The sequence below is a fragment of the Cololabis saira genome, chromosome 19 (assembly GCF_033807715.1).
Source record: "Cololabis saira isolate AMF1-May2022 chromosome 19, fColSai1.1, whole genome shotgun sequence".
NCBI lineage: Eukaryota > Metazoa > Chordata > Actinopteri > Beloniformes > Belonidae > Cololabis > Cololabis saira.
The window spans coordinates 32,005,331-32,021,081 of record NC_084605.1 but is presented as its reverse complement, the minus strand read 5'-3'; the positions used below and the strand labels follow the sequence as shown (position 1 = coordinate 32,021,081).

Genomic DNA, 15,751 nt, shown 5'->3' with positions numbered 1-15,751 from the left:
GTCCTCTGTTTGCTGCCCTGGATCTGTTTGATAATTCTGACCCACATGATGTTTCTGAAAGCAGTTCTATCAGCATTCTGGGAGCCGATTGGTCCTTACAGTATCATTAGCTGCCAATACTTGCTGTTGAATCTCAATATAATACTAGTATTAATATGTTGTATAACTAGACAGTCATATAAATCATGCAACAGCTGAAAAAACAGTTTTATTAACAGTAACCCAAATCAATATCGGATCGAATCGGATCGCATCGGATCATGATAATCGATTCTGAATCTTAAGAATCGGAATCAAATCGATTCTTGATATTTGAATCGATCCCCAGCCCTAGTGTCAAGCACATTTGTGTATTCAAATCTATTGAAATACCAGTTAAAATAATTAATCTTAAGGAAAGTGTAAATATCTGTAAAAAAAAAAAGTCTTTGTGACTCATGATACTGCCCAATTACTCTTGAAAGGGATGTTAGGGCTGTTAAAGGGATGTTAGGATGATTTCATCTTAAATCTAAGTTGAAGGGAAGACAATCCCTCGTCTTGAAAGGCCTCCTTGACACATTTCCTTTTGAAAATCAGGCTTCTGTTTTGGTCTCTCAACCTCCAGCAGCTCTCCTGAGCACAAATGGACACACATTTGTTAATGAAGCTTTCACTCTGGGTGTGAAACACGACTGAGAAGCTGCAGCAACTCGTCCTGCTTCGACAGTGAGAACAGTGCCATTTAAACTAAAGACGGCTTCTATCTTCGTCCGAGTTCAATAGCAGCGGTCATTTATCAGAACCCTGCAAATAACGAGTTTCATCGATTCCCATTGGGCTGGGTAAACGCAGCTACAGAGATGGGGAAACTCTTGTCTCAGGGAGACGGGAGCTCCCAGAACAGAGCTGGACGCAGTGGGCAGCAAACGCCCCACAGAAGGGGGGAAAAACAAACTGAAAACTAAAGAAGGAGGAAGCAGATTATCAACTCCCATCTCCGAAACAATGCAGCGACAGCTTCCATGTTTGGGCTTCTAATGACATGCACAGACTCAGGAGAGTGGGGAGGTGTTCCTCCAACACAACCTGCCGGATCTCACAGCTAAAGACAACTGCATAACAGGGAGAGATTTACTCTCATAATGAAATCCTTTGCTTGCTAGTTGCTTAGCAACAAAAACACTGATTCATATGGCACACACTGTATGCACCTGACACTGCATTTCTGAGACTTTGGAGGGAGGATGATTCTCAGACGAGCAGGAAGAGGGTGAGAAGGAGACGGGGACGGAGGCACGACCTGCACGGCAGAGAGAGGGACGGAGGGAGTGAAGGGACGAGCCGTCTCTGGCTGGCTCCCATACTGTAACACAACAGGTTGGAGGAGCTCGCCTGCTCCACTTGGCAAAACCAGAACCGAGACACAGATTCTGACTGCTCGTTTGTATTCACACAGGAACACTGTGGAAAAGAACAACCATGTCCTGATTTATTCCCACACTAAGACTTCTGCTCCATCTTTATAAATACAGGAATACAGGAGGGCCGCAGAGAACGTTGATATTTTTAAAAGGAGGCTCAAGACACACCTTTTTAGTTTGGCTTTTATCTGATCTCATTTACCTAGCCTTTTCAGCTATTTATTGTGTCTGCTTCTTTAGCTTTTTTTTTTTTTTATTATCTTTAAAATTTTAATCCATTTTAGTGACTTTTTATTTTATGTTATTTATTATTCATCTTAAGTTTTGTATAGATTTCTCTAAAATTTTACACTTTTAGGCATTTTTTACTTTCTTTTAATCTTTTAGTTTTTAGCTCCAGTGTTTCCTCAGGGGGATCCTCCACACTGGGAGGTGTGCCTGCTCCGCCCATGGGGGTGTCGTCATGGGGGTCATTGCAAAGCATTTTATGTATATTTTTCAGACTTTGATCAAATATTCAGTTTTATACCAAATCTACAACGGGCGGAAGTATTCATTAGCTGTGTTCTTAATTATAATCAGCTCCAAAGTCGAGCAACGGTACAGGCTTTCTCTCTGCAAAGGTCAGCAGCCCTCTCCAAGCAGCCTTCGACATTTCTCCTCTTCACCTCGGATGTCTGAGGAATAAATGTACAAAGTGCCTCGTTACCGGCACTTTTCCTTATTTGTCTTACAGCAGATGGAGAAAAAAAAAGTCATAATCCCTACCTATGTTCAAAAAGATCTAGTACGTCTGGTGCAAACCAACCACATTCACACATTTCTGTTTAACTGTAAGAAAAAACGAAGCATGTGTTCCACCATCTCCGCCAGCGCTGAGTGCAGTCCGAGTGGTCACCTCCATGGACCTGCCCGTCATTCCACATTAGTGTTGAGATCTCAAATCTGATCGAGTGTTTCACCGGGAGCCAAACTGCTGCACAGGCCAGTCTGTTGGATAAGTGGCCATTTTGAATCGTTTTTTCAGAGGATGACAAACTAAGATACTCTAAAAGATAATTACAAAATGACTTTTCCTCCCTTTCATTGTTTGGTGAGATAATGGTGCAACATTATCATGCAGCTTCAGGTATCTTTTACACATTTCCTAGGAATAAAGCGTGGCATTAGTGTTCATTTTGCACAGACCTCCAGCTGACTCCTGTTCCTGTACCTGAACAGAACCAGACTGATTCAGATATCAAATAATAGCTTACCAACCTAACACTGCGGATGGGAATGTGATGCAAAGAATGCCAATTTTGAAGTATATTATATGAAATTGGCATTTCATGTCAGTGTTTTTGAAAGTTATCACATTTTAAACCCTCACCTTTAACTTGAGGGCGGAGTTGGGGTCATTTCAATAAAGAGACACTGAATTGATTTTTATATGAAGAAATGTTCAAAATGAAAAAAGAAGATCAAGCAGCATTACATTGGAAATTCTGGCAATATTTTCTTAAGGATTTTTTTTAAAAGACAGTTTTCCAGACATGTTAAACTTTTGAACTCACTTTTTTGAGTTGAGGGATATAAATGAACTCTCTTTCACCTCATCATTGGTACAGAGGCAAGAGACATCAAAATCTGAAATTAAGCTGGATTTATCTACATGGCTTTTGTGGAGTTTGGCCATAAAATCTGATTGATTTCTTTATTTTATTTTTTGATTTTTTCTAAGTGAATAACAAGTTTAGGTGCATACTCTTCTGGTAGAAAAAGCATTACACAAGCCTGCTGACCTGCTTTGATCATTTTCCAGATCAACCTAAGAGACACAGGGGCAGCAAGTGTCATAACACTCTCCCCTTCCCTGGTCTCTGTTTAGGTCAAGAGCAAAATCAGGAGAAATTTCAGTCACTAAAAAAAAAAAAAAAAAAGAGTTGATTATTCCCAGCCAAGCTCTCTACTCTGTGTCGACGGGGCCTTGGCGCTGATTGAATTACAAGCCCATTTCCTAAATCAACCTGGCTGGGCGCGCTGTTGTCCTGCACTGGCTGTGATGCTGGAAAAAGAAAAGAAAACACAGTGGTATATGAACCTCTTACCTTCTTCTTGGCGTTACAGTGGCAGCACACCGTCCACAGATACTTGAGAGTTCTCCACAGCAGTATGATGAACAAACCCCCAAAGAAAGTGACCATGGAGGAGGCGAGGAAAGCCCACCACATTCGCTGGCCATTGCTGTCACAGGGCACGTCGTTGGAGAACTGGATGATCAGATTCATCTTGGATATGTGGATGGACGGGTCCGGGTTGAATTTCTCCCTGTTCTTCGGCATTATCCACCTCTGGCCAGCCTGCCAGCCCTCGAGCAAACCTCCGACTCAAGGTTCAGGGTGTTTGGGCAGCTCCAGCCAGCGCCCCCTGATATGACGCCCCTGCGGCTCACGCATGTCCAGCCGTCCTCCCCTCGCTCCTCCGGCCAAGCATGGGGCTTCAACGCAGCTACAGTTGGGCTCGAGAGCAGGCACGAGGGGAATAATGAAAAACTTATTTGGAAATCAGGGTATCGGGCGCGCGCGTGGCGCTGCGCGTCAGCGGCGGGAACCGCGCGTCATCCGCTTTTGACCCGTGCGTAAAAATCACATATTGCACAAGCTCACGACGAAACGACCTCTATTTCTCGCGGTCCTGGTGTGTTTGGTGGTTTTCTCGGGTGTGGAAGCGGCTGGGTGTGTTTGGTGGTGTCCTCGGCTCCAGCTTGTTTCACTGCGGTCTTGTTTCAGCTGGTTCCTCCTCGGAGCCGCGACGCGCCGCGCACTGTTGAATGTTGGCGCTCCTCCGCCCAGAAAGCTCGCAGGTCTTTATATCCCCCTACATAAAATCAGGTTTTAAGATAGAAAAATCTGCTTTTTGTCAGGTTTTCTCGCTCTTCAGCTCCAGTGGTCGTCTGTCACATCCATATGTTGGAAGATGGCAACGCAGATTTACAGGTAGCGGGGGGAGGAGCCACCAAACGCTTCTGGTTATTTATAGGGACAGCTTCATCAATGCTTTGTGACAACTTTGCGTTTACAGTCACCCTATTCTCAAAGTTTGGTTTAAGCCCCCCATGTTTTCTTAAATTATAATTACATTTAAAGCCTTTTCTATAACCTCATACGCATCTGCTTTGAACTGTCTTTACTCCCTATAATAGCTATAAAGATATAATGAGCCTCTTCTTTCTGGGTGTGACACATTTTACAGGCAGCAAAAACCGAGACAAGTCACATGTAGGTGTTAAAGATGTCCCAGGTGATTTTCCAAACGCTTTACATGTCTGCATTGTCAAGAAAAAGATCCTCCAGAAGTATGAAGGTCAAAACTTTAAAGCAGCCTCCTCACCATGATTTAGCATTCTTAATAATAGTAAAGTAATAACTTTGGTGTTTAAACACTGAAAAAGCACGCTTTAATATTTCAAGACGTTATTCTCGTAAAATGAACCGTTATAAGGGCCATGTTCCTGTCATACCCACCTACAACGGTGAACTGCTCCCCCTCGTGGACAAACAGCGTACTGATCGCTTAAGTTTCAAAAAAAATTAAATAAACTTAAATAAAAAAAAAACACAGACACCTTGTAACCTTCAGTTGAACTTCGTTTTAATATTTAAGATAAATATTAACCTTCATTTAGTGGAGACCTGATCAAGTGTCAAGTGTTTTATTAGATTTTAAAGATTGAATAGGTCAGTGGGATTCAACAGGTGAGTGTCTTTAACCATCAACCAGCCATGAATTAGAAATAAAATGTCCCTTCTTAAAGAATTTTTCACAATAAAGAAATGCATTGGCAGTACCAGTAAAAAACATGAGCAGGGAAAATTGGTGACACTAGCAAAATTGCTGCATTATTTATAATGAAACATGGATATATCCAACAAGAACAAAAGAAAACAAGAACAAATAAACTTAGCTTGGCACAAAGTAATGTTTGAGAAGTGAAATGAAAACTGTGCTTCAGATGAGGAAAAAAAAAATAAGACTGCATTATATGACAGAAACTAGCTTCTTCTCTATAAATAAGGACATTAATTGGAAAATATCCTATTATCTAGACAACTACAGTCATAAAACATTAGGTTCACAAGGAATATCTTAAATGTGATTAGATCAAATAAATGGTGAGGAAATGTATATAAATACAGAGAATGAAGGGTCCTTCCAACTTTATCAAAAAGGTCTGTTTGCACCAGTGAAAACTTGTCGTGGTCCAATATTCATGAGAGGAAGAGGGATTATTTGAGTGCTACGAGATATGAGGGAGATTAAAACATTCAAGTATCAAATACTAGTGTAAACAAATCTATCCATATACAGTACATCACTAATGTAGTGGGAACATTGCATGATCATTATCAGTGCTGATATTAAGTGTGCCATCAGCTGTGCGCAGCATATCGATGTATTTTGTTAAGAAGAAGAAGAAAGACGACTAAGTAATGTTTTGGAGTGACATGTTGAAAGAGGTGACATTTCTATGGAGCTCCATCTGGAATCCAGAGGACTTTATTCTGCTCCTGCTCCACAACCGTCACGATCTGAGTGCAAATGTAGGAGACGCTGCCTCCTTGAACGACGCCTGCAACACAGTGAGGGAGGGGGACACGTTAGCATGGGCACCATTAAGCAGACAAGGCTGATATGGCTTCTTTTTCTAGAAAAAAAAATTATTACAATTACAAAATTGACATATTTAAGAATATATAAGAGGCCATTTAAAAACATTTCGTTTTACTAATTTTCATGAATCATCCAGTCTGTTGTTCTCAAATGTATTACGGTAGTTAGTTATCAGTAAGTCATCAGTGAGTTAACTAGATTCCAATCAAAGAAAAGATTTACTTCCCACTCAGCTTCATTTGAAACCACAATTATTACAGACGGGTATTTTTTCACCTCCATTTAAAAACGCTACAAACAGATGCTAAAATCACGCAGTTCATGTGCAGAAGTTGGCACACCTGTTCCTGTTTCAAAGTATCAGGGGTAGTATGTTTATGGGCTGCTGCTCTATATACACCGTCGTCATTAATCAGCTGGATAGTCGGGCGTCTGGCAGCCGCTCCAAATAAACCTTTAACTCTCACTGATGTACTGCGCTCTAAAAACCTCACATTACCTCCCATCTGTCCATTTAGAAACTGCACTATTACATCAGAAAGAAATTCAAGAACAGGGTTTAAAATACAGAATATGAATTGATACTTTTAGGCAGAACAGTGATTTATATAAATTCACATCGTAAATAATGTATGATTTTACATATAGATGAATACAGGGAGTCAGGGTAAATAACTCAGGATTAATTTTTTTTTTTTTATTTATTTAACCTTTATTTAACCAGGAGAGAGTCTCGTTGAGATTAATAATCTCTTTTACAAGAGAGTCCTGGCCAAGACCGGCAGCAACATGGTTACAAAAACAAATAACATAAGAACAATTAAAACAGTTTTAACAAAACATTAATACTCAGGTATACCACAATTTATATTTATAAAATTATTACTATTAATTTGTGCAACCTTTAACTATGTCAAGTTTTTTCTTTTCTTTGATATTTAATAATGAAGGTCCAACTGAAAAAAAAAATAGTATTGAGTTCAAGGGGTAGGAGTTCATACGTTTTTTACTTCTTCCAACTCCTTTTACAAGCATGACACATTTGCTATTATATTTATTAATTCTCGTCTACTTTGTTTACAATGGTGCATTTACTATTTTGTGATTATTATTGTTCTTTTTTATTTTATTGATTTAGTTTTCTGTTTTCTGTGTTTATTTTATTTTTTGTGCGAAATAAAAGATATCGGTCAATCATTTATAAACTATGTATATTTCAGTATTTTCTATAAGTGGTATTCATAGGAAATCCAGTATTAAAATAGTATTAAAATAATCTCTGTAGTGACGAATATTGAATTTCAGACTTTAAAACAAGTTTGATAAATGACTGAAAGTTACATTTATTTCAACAAAATATAATAATAATGAAGTACATTATACTCTTTTAAACTGCTGTGGTCATTAAAATGAGCACTTTTAAATCACAAAATGGACTTCTTTGCATCATCTTTGACATCATTTACAAGTTTGATAACCAAATCAAGAAGTCAAGCAGCAAGAAGTCGCTCGTTTTAATTTACATTTAAACTTTCCAAATAGCTGTAGATTCACATTCAGGTCTCTAGATTGAAACCTTTCTACTTGATGATACTGTAGCTTAACTGTGTCTCAACAAATTCACAGTTTACATGTAAGCTTACTGAGTAAGTGAGATAAGATTTGCAGCTCACAGCTACGCTCGAGAAGAATGTTAGCGCTGGTGACGCCCTTGAAAAGGAAACCGCTCAAGTTTGTCCATCAAGTGATTATTACATTTAACACGACTTGTTCTTTGGAAAAAGTATACAGATTAAGTTGTTTAGTTACCAACAATAACGACAACTTGTATGATTAAAATTGTTTTAACTTATTTATATCATAATTACTATAATGCCTGAATATGTGCGCGTAAAGACTAATAAGCGCTAGAGTTGTAATGATGAGCGGGATTTGTTTTCATGAAACGCGTCTCAAATAATTTGAAGAAATGGTTTAGAAGAGGAGCTTCCATTTGTAAAACTCACTAAATCAAAACTAGTGTTCGTACATCAAAACTGATTCAACTCAAATCCCCAAACCTGTGAAGAAGCGGCTGTAGTCCTGCTCGACCTTCTGTGCCGCCTCAAACTGCTCCTTGGAATGTTTCTGTGAGATTTTATCCCGCAGGTACAGAGGATCCTTCTGCTCCCTGAGGAGAGAAGGTCAGACGCCGTCAGCAGCTTCACAAGCAGCTTCACAAACACTCAACAAACCACAGTTTTTGTGTCAAAGAAGAGAAGATTTCCTTCTGCTATATTCACATTGAAGCTGTGCACGGTGCTTGTGATCTTTGTGCAGGCTTTCAGGAAGCGCTACAGAAAGTTCAATAAGACTATAAGTTTAATATTTTCATGAAGATCTGATGTCCAACACCAAAAATGTGTCAAAAAATGAATTGATTTATATCTAAACTTCAATCTCTTTTTTGAGTTTAGTGAAACTGAATTTGACCATTACATTGTAGAAGAGTGTAAAAAAAAAAACAACCCACAAACCTGAATTTTATGTATATTACATGCATAATACAAATTTCATATTTTTAATTTCACAGTTATTCTCAACTTCAATAAATTATGACAACTGGAAGTTACAATATATCTTGTATTTCCAGATATTAAAATAATCTGCTGATTTTCCTGATCTAATTTCCAGCACATATTAAAAAAATGTTGTATAGAAATTAAACACATTTTAGAAATGCTACCAAGAATAACCAGAAAGGTGTTTTTTTTAAACCCAAACCAGTGAAATAAACATTACACATATAAGCTTAATACCTGCGGTATTTCCTTATAAAATTCAGTTCATCCATTAAAAAAATATGGTATCAACAAGGACATTTAAACATTTGCTTTATAGTTAAACCATATATTTTCAATGAATCCTCTCAGTTTAAATGCTTCCCGCCCATTAATTCACTCCTTATCACAAGAGAAGAGATCATGTGACTTCCGGTGTGCAGGGAACCTGTGACCTAATCCAGAATCCCTCCTCCTTTCCTTCTAACTCAGTATGCAGTCGTCATATTCTGCTGATGGCTCCCGGAGCACAAAGAGCCTTGAAAAAGCTTGAGCGTGTGTCAGCTGTTCCAGCAGGCCGGCGGTGGGAGCTGCGCTCGTGTGTTCATGGAAACTGCGGCAGGTGTGGGCGAGCTGCTGTGACTGTTGTAGCCGCCCACGCCACAAAGCAGAGCCACGGGCTCCAGGAGCCCCTCCCAGGACAGCTGGCACTCAGCTGATGAAAGTGAAGGCTTAGCAGGAATCAATCTCAGCCATGTTTGCCTGCTGCACTGCTCCATAGATCTGTGGGGGAGCGCGTGCGGCTGAGAAAGCCTGTTCTGCCAAACCTGACTGTGTCCTTGTGTGTGTGTGTGAGTGTGTGCGCACATAAAAATAAAAATACTATGCTTAAGGTTCATCGGATTTAATCTTTCCATGCGATTACAAATGAAAAAGCAGAAGCATCTTTGAAATATCACCATCAGCCGGTCAGATCTCCAGCGGGAGGTGGAGGAGGGCGGCCTGTGGCTGTGGTGCTGATCACATTAGGTTTATTGTTTAGGTTTAGTTAAAGTTGTAAAATAGATGTGATTATAAATGCCGAACGACTTCTGAATCTGTCAGTATCAAGTGTGTGCCCTGAGACGAAGAAAACTGACAGGATAATAATGGATTACACTGGACAAGGAACTAGTATTCGGTGAGGACAGCTTTAAGTAACGACGTGAGATACTACCGCTATAAAATCATTTTTATTCAATGTAATAAATAAAGGAGATCTACTGAATCCTGTTGTCATCAACGCTTTTGAAAGGCACATGACGTGACGATTTTATCTCAACCATCTAATCAAGAACTTGGTCTGTGTTGTGTTTGAATCATAATTATCATAATTAGCGACATGCACAGACACTTAAATGAACACTTTATGGTACTCACACTCACAAGACATGAAAGATCCTCACATTATACTGCAATTTAACCAAAAGGACAATAGGAAGAGAACTCTATAATATCATTATTACAGTACATTTAGGTTCAAAAGCAAACATGACAAAATGGCTCAAAACATACACAATATCATGCGTCCCAATCAAATCAGTCAACAATAGACCTATTAAATGGGAGGCTATAATTAAAGTCCAGATCTGTATAGGAGCGGTTGCTGCTTAACTGGCTGACTGAAGATTGCAACAATGTGCCAAAAACCGTTCAATGACCAGTTCACTGCTCTGGACTTGAAGACAGCGAGCCAGAAACTGCTGCTGCTCCTGTTGAAGCTTCAAAACTCGAGAGCAACTTGAGACACGCGTCTCCTTATTTTAAGGAATTACTCAGACGTGTGTTCAACCATACATACAGGACTGTCTCAGAAAATTTGAATATTGTGATTTTCTGTAATGCAATTAAAAAAACAGATTCTGGATTCATTACAAATCAACTGAAATATTGCAAGCCTTTTATTATTTTAATATTGCTGATCATGGCTTACAGCTTAAGAAAAACTCAAATATCCTATCTCAAAAAATTTGAATATTCTGGGAATCGTAATCTTAAACTGTAAGCCATAATCAGCTATATTAAAATAATAAAAGGCTTGCAATATTTCAGTTGATTTGTAATGAATCCAGAATGTATGACATTTTTTTTTTTTTTTTTTTTTTTTTTTTTTTTTTTTAAATTGCATTACAGAAAATAAAGAACTTTATCACAATATTCAAATTTTCTGAGACAGTCCTGTATATCAGGTTTAAGCACTGATGCGGGTAAAGAGACCTCTAGTGGTGGTTGGTGGGACTTTTTTTGTTTTGGGAGACAATATTGAGTTTAGGTTAAACCTCAGCTGCACGTTAAACTACAGACACATGACAGTACTAGGGGATTATAGTCGTCACTCAGGAGTTTAACACGGGGTTAAACTCTAAACCTCAGCTGTATAGTGACGGTGCAACTGGCCTGAAATGTTTTTGTGTAAACAACGGCGGGAACGGAGCTGACAAACACTTGACATGTGCTCACGCTAAAAATAACACTTTTAGAGGTATGGGATTACTCACTTTATCTGCTTGGCATTTTTGTAGCGAATGAATATGACGATTGGGTAGATGTGAACGCTGTGGAGACGTTCGATGGCATGAGGAGCAATGTCAAGTAAACTGTGACATTCCTGGGAGACAAAAATGACAGCAAGAAAGTGCATGAGAAACGGAGGGTGGCTCAAAGTACACAACTCATATTTGTCCTTTCACTTTGGAGACATTTTACATTCAAATGAGAGAAACATTCAAAGCTAAATGTGAGATTCGATGATATCAAAAGGGCGAATTCTTGTTTTTAATTGTTTTGTAATTTTCTTAAAAAACAAAACAATTTCCTTTTCGTTCAAAGACGGCTCAACTAAGAGTGCTGGTGGTAAACGCAACAAAAACACACACGTGGAAGTTACAAGACTAAACTGCTATTAACATTCTGGACCACAGACGCCCAAAAGATGACAAAGAGAGTAAAAAGCATGAAAACATCCGTTTACCTTCTCTGTAATCTCTTTTATCGATGCAACAGTTGTCACATCAAAATGGCCACTTCTCCGTTTGAAGTCAATGAACACACAATCCTTAACTCCTCTCTCTATCGCCTGCTGAGATGCCTTCATGATTTCTAGAAGCAAAAAAACAAAAACATTTTAAAATGATGTCCAATTAACAGATTTCAGATCTTACACTTGTTACGGCGTCAAACTGATACGATCTTTAAGTTCTCAATTAAGAAAGTCTCGATGAAAACTGTAGCAGAGACGTCTTCAAGTGAAATCATGTGGATAAAGTCACCTGGCAGACAGCGACAGAACTTAGCAGGAGACTCCTTCACCAGCATATCCTTGACAGCCTCTACTAAAGGACCCAAGATCAGAACTGGTCTGGGGGACAGGCAATCCACTTTCTGAACCCGCTGGTACATCAAGCTGACACCGTCTGAGCAGGAAAGACTCAAATTAAAAAACTTCTGGAAATTGTGAGAGACGGCACAGACATGCAGCCGAGGCTGACAACCTCAGTTATCAACAGAACTGGTTCTGTGGAGCGAGAAGGCTTTTTTATAGCAAACATAAGAATCCTACTGAGCCCCTCTGGTGACATTTGAAAAAAATAAAATAATACGTGGTCACGCATTAATAACTCGTGGCCACGAGTTAATTAATGCGTGACCACGAGTTATTAATGCGTGGCCACGCATTATTTTATTTTTTTCAAATGTCACATAAATGGTAAATGGCTTACACTTATATAGCGCTTTCCAGCTGTACTCCTACAGCCCCAAAGCGCTTTACACTGCAAACATTCACCCACACACGCACACATTCACACACCGGTTGTCGGCGGAGCTGCCATACACAACGGCGCTGGCCTGACAACCGGGAGCAACCGGGGGATTCAGTGTCTTGCCCAAGGACACTTTGGTGGACACAGGGGGAACTAGGGTTTGAACCACTGACCTTCAGGTTCATGGGCAAACGCTCTACCAACTGAGCCACCTTCCCCACATGTTATTACTACACTCGCCATGACAATACGCTTGCTCTTTAATATAAATAGACTATAATTACTGTTATTAATTATTAACAATAACCATCCCACCAAGGAAGTTGCATCCACGAAGTCCAGACAGTAGGTTATGCCATCCACGATTAAAATAATGCGTGGGCACGAGATACATAATGCGTGGCCACGCATTAATAACTCGTGGCCACGCATTAATTATCTCGTGGCCACGCGATATTAACGCGTGGCCACGAGTTATTAATGCGTGGCCACGCATTATTTTATTTTTTTCAAATGTCACCAGAGGGGCTCCGTAGAATCCTGACACCTCTAATAATGAATAATATGATGTGTGCATTCTTAGCTAAGACTAGGGCGGTACTAGTGGATAGTGGATTGCTATATAAAGTCTCCAGATAGAGCTGTGGGAGGAGTGATAAATGAGCTCAAGTGATAAACTACATGTTTAAAAATCAAGTCTGGGGATGCGGCGATGACTCACCAGACCTTAAAGACCACCCACATCTCTGACAAATGACGCTAGGGACTATAATGATTATACGAAATTAAACTGATGTGTTGGGAATTTTCAGGGCCAGTTATGGACTCGTGATAAAGCTTCGTCGTTAGATTTCTCACCCTCTGTGATGGGTAGAGAGTCTGTGCTTATGGCGTCCAGAGCCATCAGGTCTTTCCCGTCTTTTGATCCACTACGTTTGTGCTTCAGCCTCCGACGGAAGAATGACCTCCGAGCGGCAGCGGACAGAGTCTTGCTCGTACTGTTATCATCTTTCATATCAGCTGCACCGTGTCTTCTGTAAAACTCCTGGTCCATCCTAAAGGAGTTGGTCAATAAGCTTAAATTAACTCAAATACCATCACAAACTTCTTAATTAAAATGCGAGTTTGTTGAATGTATAAATGTCCATTCTGACTTGGGAAGAACAGTACATAGTGGTAGGATTACAAGCAATTATGTGCTTGGCATAAGCAATTCCCATACCAACCAGTATTAACTAATGCTTTCTTTATTTCTGAGCAATTTCTAAGCTGTACTTACATGTATTTACTTGGAATATTCCCCTTCTCCAGCTTCTGTGCGTTCTCATCAAGCTGCCAGGCCATCCAGAAGCCAAAATTGCCATTTGGTAGCGTGTCTTCAACATACAGGATGTCATCTTTCTTGAAAGTTAGTTCCTGCTCTGCATCTGCCACCCGCTCATAAAGTGCTCTGGTAAAAGATAAAGGGTCATCCAGTTAAGATGAAGGCCCTTTAAATGCCCTGGCCTGTTAAAACAGTCCTAAAGATTAACATCTAGCACTGATAAGATAAGCTTGCCATACTTATTTTTGTTGGTTCAAATGAATTAATTAATACAATAACAGCTGTGTCGACTTATTCTGTCTTTGCTCTCAGTAGCTTCATTAAAAATTCAGCGTACCTTATGAAAAAGCCATCTCCAGGAGACCCTTTGATGTCAGCAAGGCTGTCCACGCAGTTCTGGAGCTTGAATGTGATTGTTTCAGCTGGTTTCAACATTTCCAGGTAAGCATCTTCTTTAGATTTATTCTTCATGCTGACGCCATTGTACTGTATGAAAAGAATTATTCAATCAATTCCAAGAGGACACTGCGCTCTTCTGCCAACAAAGACATCATTTTCTGTTCAGCAAATCAAACAATGCATCCAAGAGACAGCTAATTACAAGACGGATGTTTGACTTACTGTACTTTGAGTACTTTTGTTTATTCACACAAAAGCATATATTTCCAATAATTGTCCGAGTATTTTACATTTAAGTAGCCGCATTTTCCTTCTTTGCACGGATTATCGATTTTATTGACTCCATTTTCTCCAAGCATTGAAACTCCTGCACCACTTAAATCCACTGATAAACACTGCAAATACCTCCAATATGAGGTCTCCAGGGAGCAGGCCATCAGGAATCTTAGCAGGGCTGTCGTCATCCAAAGTGTCCACAAAGATGCCGTAAAGGTTTCCCCCGCAGACCTGGACCCCCAGCTCCGCATTAATCCTCTTCAGCCTCACCAGACGAGGCTCTGCGGCTCTGCGTATAATTAAGGCTGGAAGCCTGGACAGAAACCATCAGAATTTAAATGTGGTCGTGCCTTCACCTTAAAAACTACCATAATACCAACGACATGCTTTAATGTCTTTTTCTTATTGCTGCTACTAACACAAAGCTGAGACGCGTCGTTAAGACACTGAACAGAATCAGTGGCACCAGTTAAACACAAAAAGAATTGAAAACATCAAGATGCAGCTGTGCAGCGAGCCAAGAGACGCCAGCACCTGAAAGAGTTGTGAGGACTGTTGGCAGGAGTTGTCTGCTTGGATGGGGGTGTTATTGTGCCCTCGTCCTGCTCACTCAGCGTGTCAACAGTAGAGCGATTGTCTGGGGTGGTAGCGCCACTGTCTTGAGGTGTCGGCCGGTTGCTGACAGACTCCATTAGAGAACTAACCAAAACAGAAATAAAGTGAAATATAAGTTCATCACCAGATTATTTCACAATCATCTCAAGGATGACTGTTGTCAGTTCACTTATCAGGAGCTTCCAAACCCATGACACCATCATCTGGGCTTCCCCACGTTATTTAAAGACATAGCACTTTGTGTGTATGTAAACCTTTGACCCCGAGGAAAGAAATATAAAATTCTTTAAGAAATTATCTCGCTCATTATTGTAGCATTTAGCAAAATTAAATAATTTTGATAATCCTGATTGACCTGAAACAGGAGAAGTTTAGTCTGATTTGACTTCAGACAGTGAGATAAAAAAGGTTATGTGTCCTTTTGCACAGTGTATGTAAACATCTGGTTTCAACGATATATTTTTCACATGATACTCAATGAAAAGGAATTGCAGCTGTGTTTTTTGTTGTTTTTCTCGCTCTTACCCTGAAAGAGAGTGATTCCCCAACTGAAACATGTGAGGATTATACTGAGCCAGAATGGTAACCGTGTCACACTGTTGCCCGATGACCAGCCGCGCCTGCTGCTCGTTGGCGTTGCGAAGGTTGATTCCATTGAACTGCAAACAGCATGTATCCATTGGAAGCAGACAGAAACAACAATACGCTTCAAATTTCAGTTTAAGTGGGGTGGTTGCTTTA

The 15,751-nt window shown here is 39.9% G+C and overlaps 2 protein-coding genes across 16 annotated transcripts in view; both read right to left on the bottom strand.

Moving 5' to 3' along the window:
- Window positions 1–4,331, bottom strand: part of LOC133419317 (calcium-activated potassium channel subunit alpha-1a-like) — a 118,627-nt gene extending 114,296 nt beyond the window's left edge. For 5 of the 10 annotated variants that reach the window (XM_061708410.1, XM_061708415.1, XM_061708411.1 and 2 more), the window contains exon 1: window positions 3,494–4,330. In XM_061708410.1, the coding sequence (XP_061564394.1) occupies window positions 3,494–3,727 (234 nt within the window). In that variant the 5' untranslated portion in view covers window positions 3,728–4,330. Of the gene's footprint in view, window positions 1–3,493 lie in introns of all 10 variants that reach the window. The other 5 variants (XM_061708414.1, XM_061708416.1, XM_061708418.1 and 2 more) reach the window with 2 other exon arrangements.
- A 693-nt stretch (window positions 4,332–5,024) lies between these two features.
- The window catches only part of LOC133419899 (disks large homolog 5-like), a 36,237-nt gene continuing 25,510 nt past the window's right edge, over window positions 5,025–15,751 (bottom strand). For all 6 annotated transcript variants that reach the window (XM_061709391.1, XM_061709393.1, XM_061709395.1 and 3 more), the window contains 11 exons: window positions 15,536–15,669; window positions 14,930–15,094; window positions 14,525–14,708; window positions 14,058–14,206; window positions 13,676–13,846; window positions 13,255–13,451; window positions 11,905–12,048; window positions 11,607–11,734; window positions 11,134–11,243; window positions 8,117–8,226; window positions 5,025–6,015 (listed from right to left, as the gene is read on the bottom strand). In XM_061709391.1, the coding sequence (XP_061565375.1) occupies window positions 5,912–6,015; window positions 8,117–8,226; window positions 11,134–11,243; window positions 11,607–11,734; window positions 11,905–12,048; window positions 13,255–13,451; window positions 13,676–13,846; window positions 14,058–14,206; window positions 14,525–14,708; window positions 14,930–15,094; window positions 15,536–15,669 (1,596 nt within the window). In that variant the 3' untranslated portion in view covers window positions 5,025–5,911. The remainder of the gene's footprint in view (window positions 6,016–8,116; window positions 8,227–11,133; window positions 11,244–11,606; window positions 11,735–11,904; window positions 12,049–13,254; window positions 13,452–13,675; window positions 13,847–14,057; window positions 14,207–14,524; window positions 14,709–14,929; window positions 15,095–15,535; window positions 15,670–15,751) is intronic.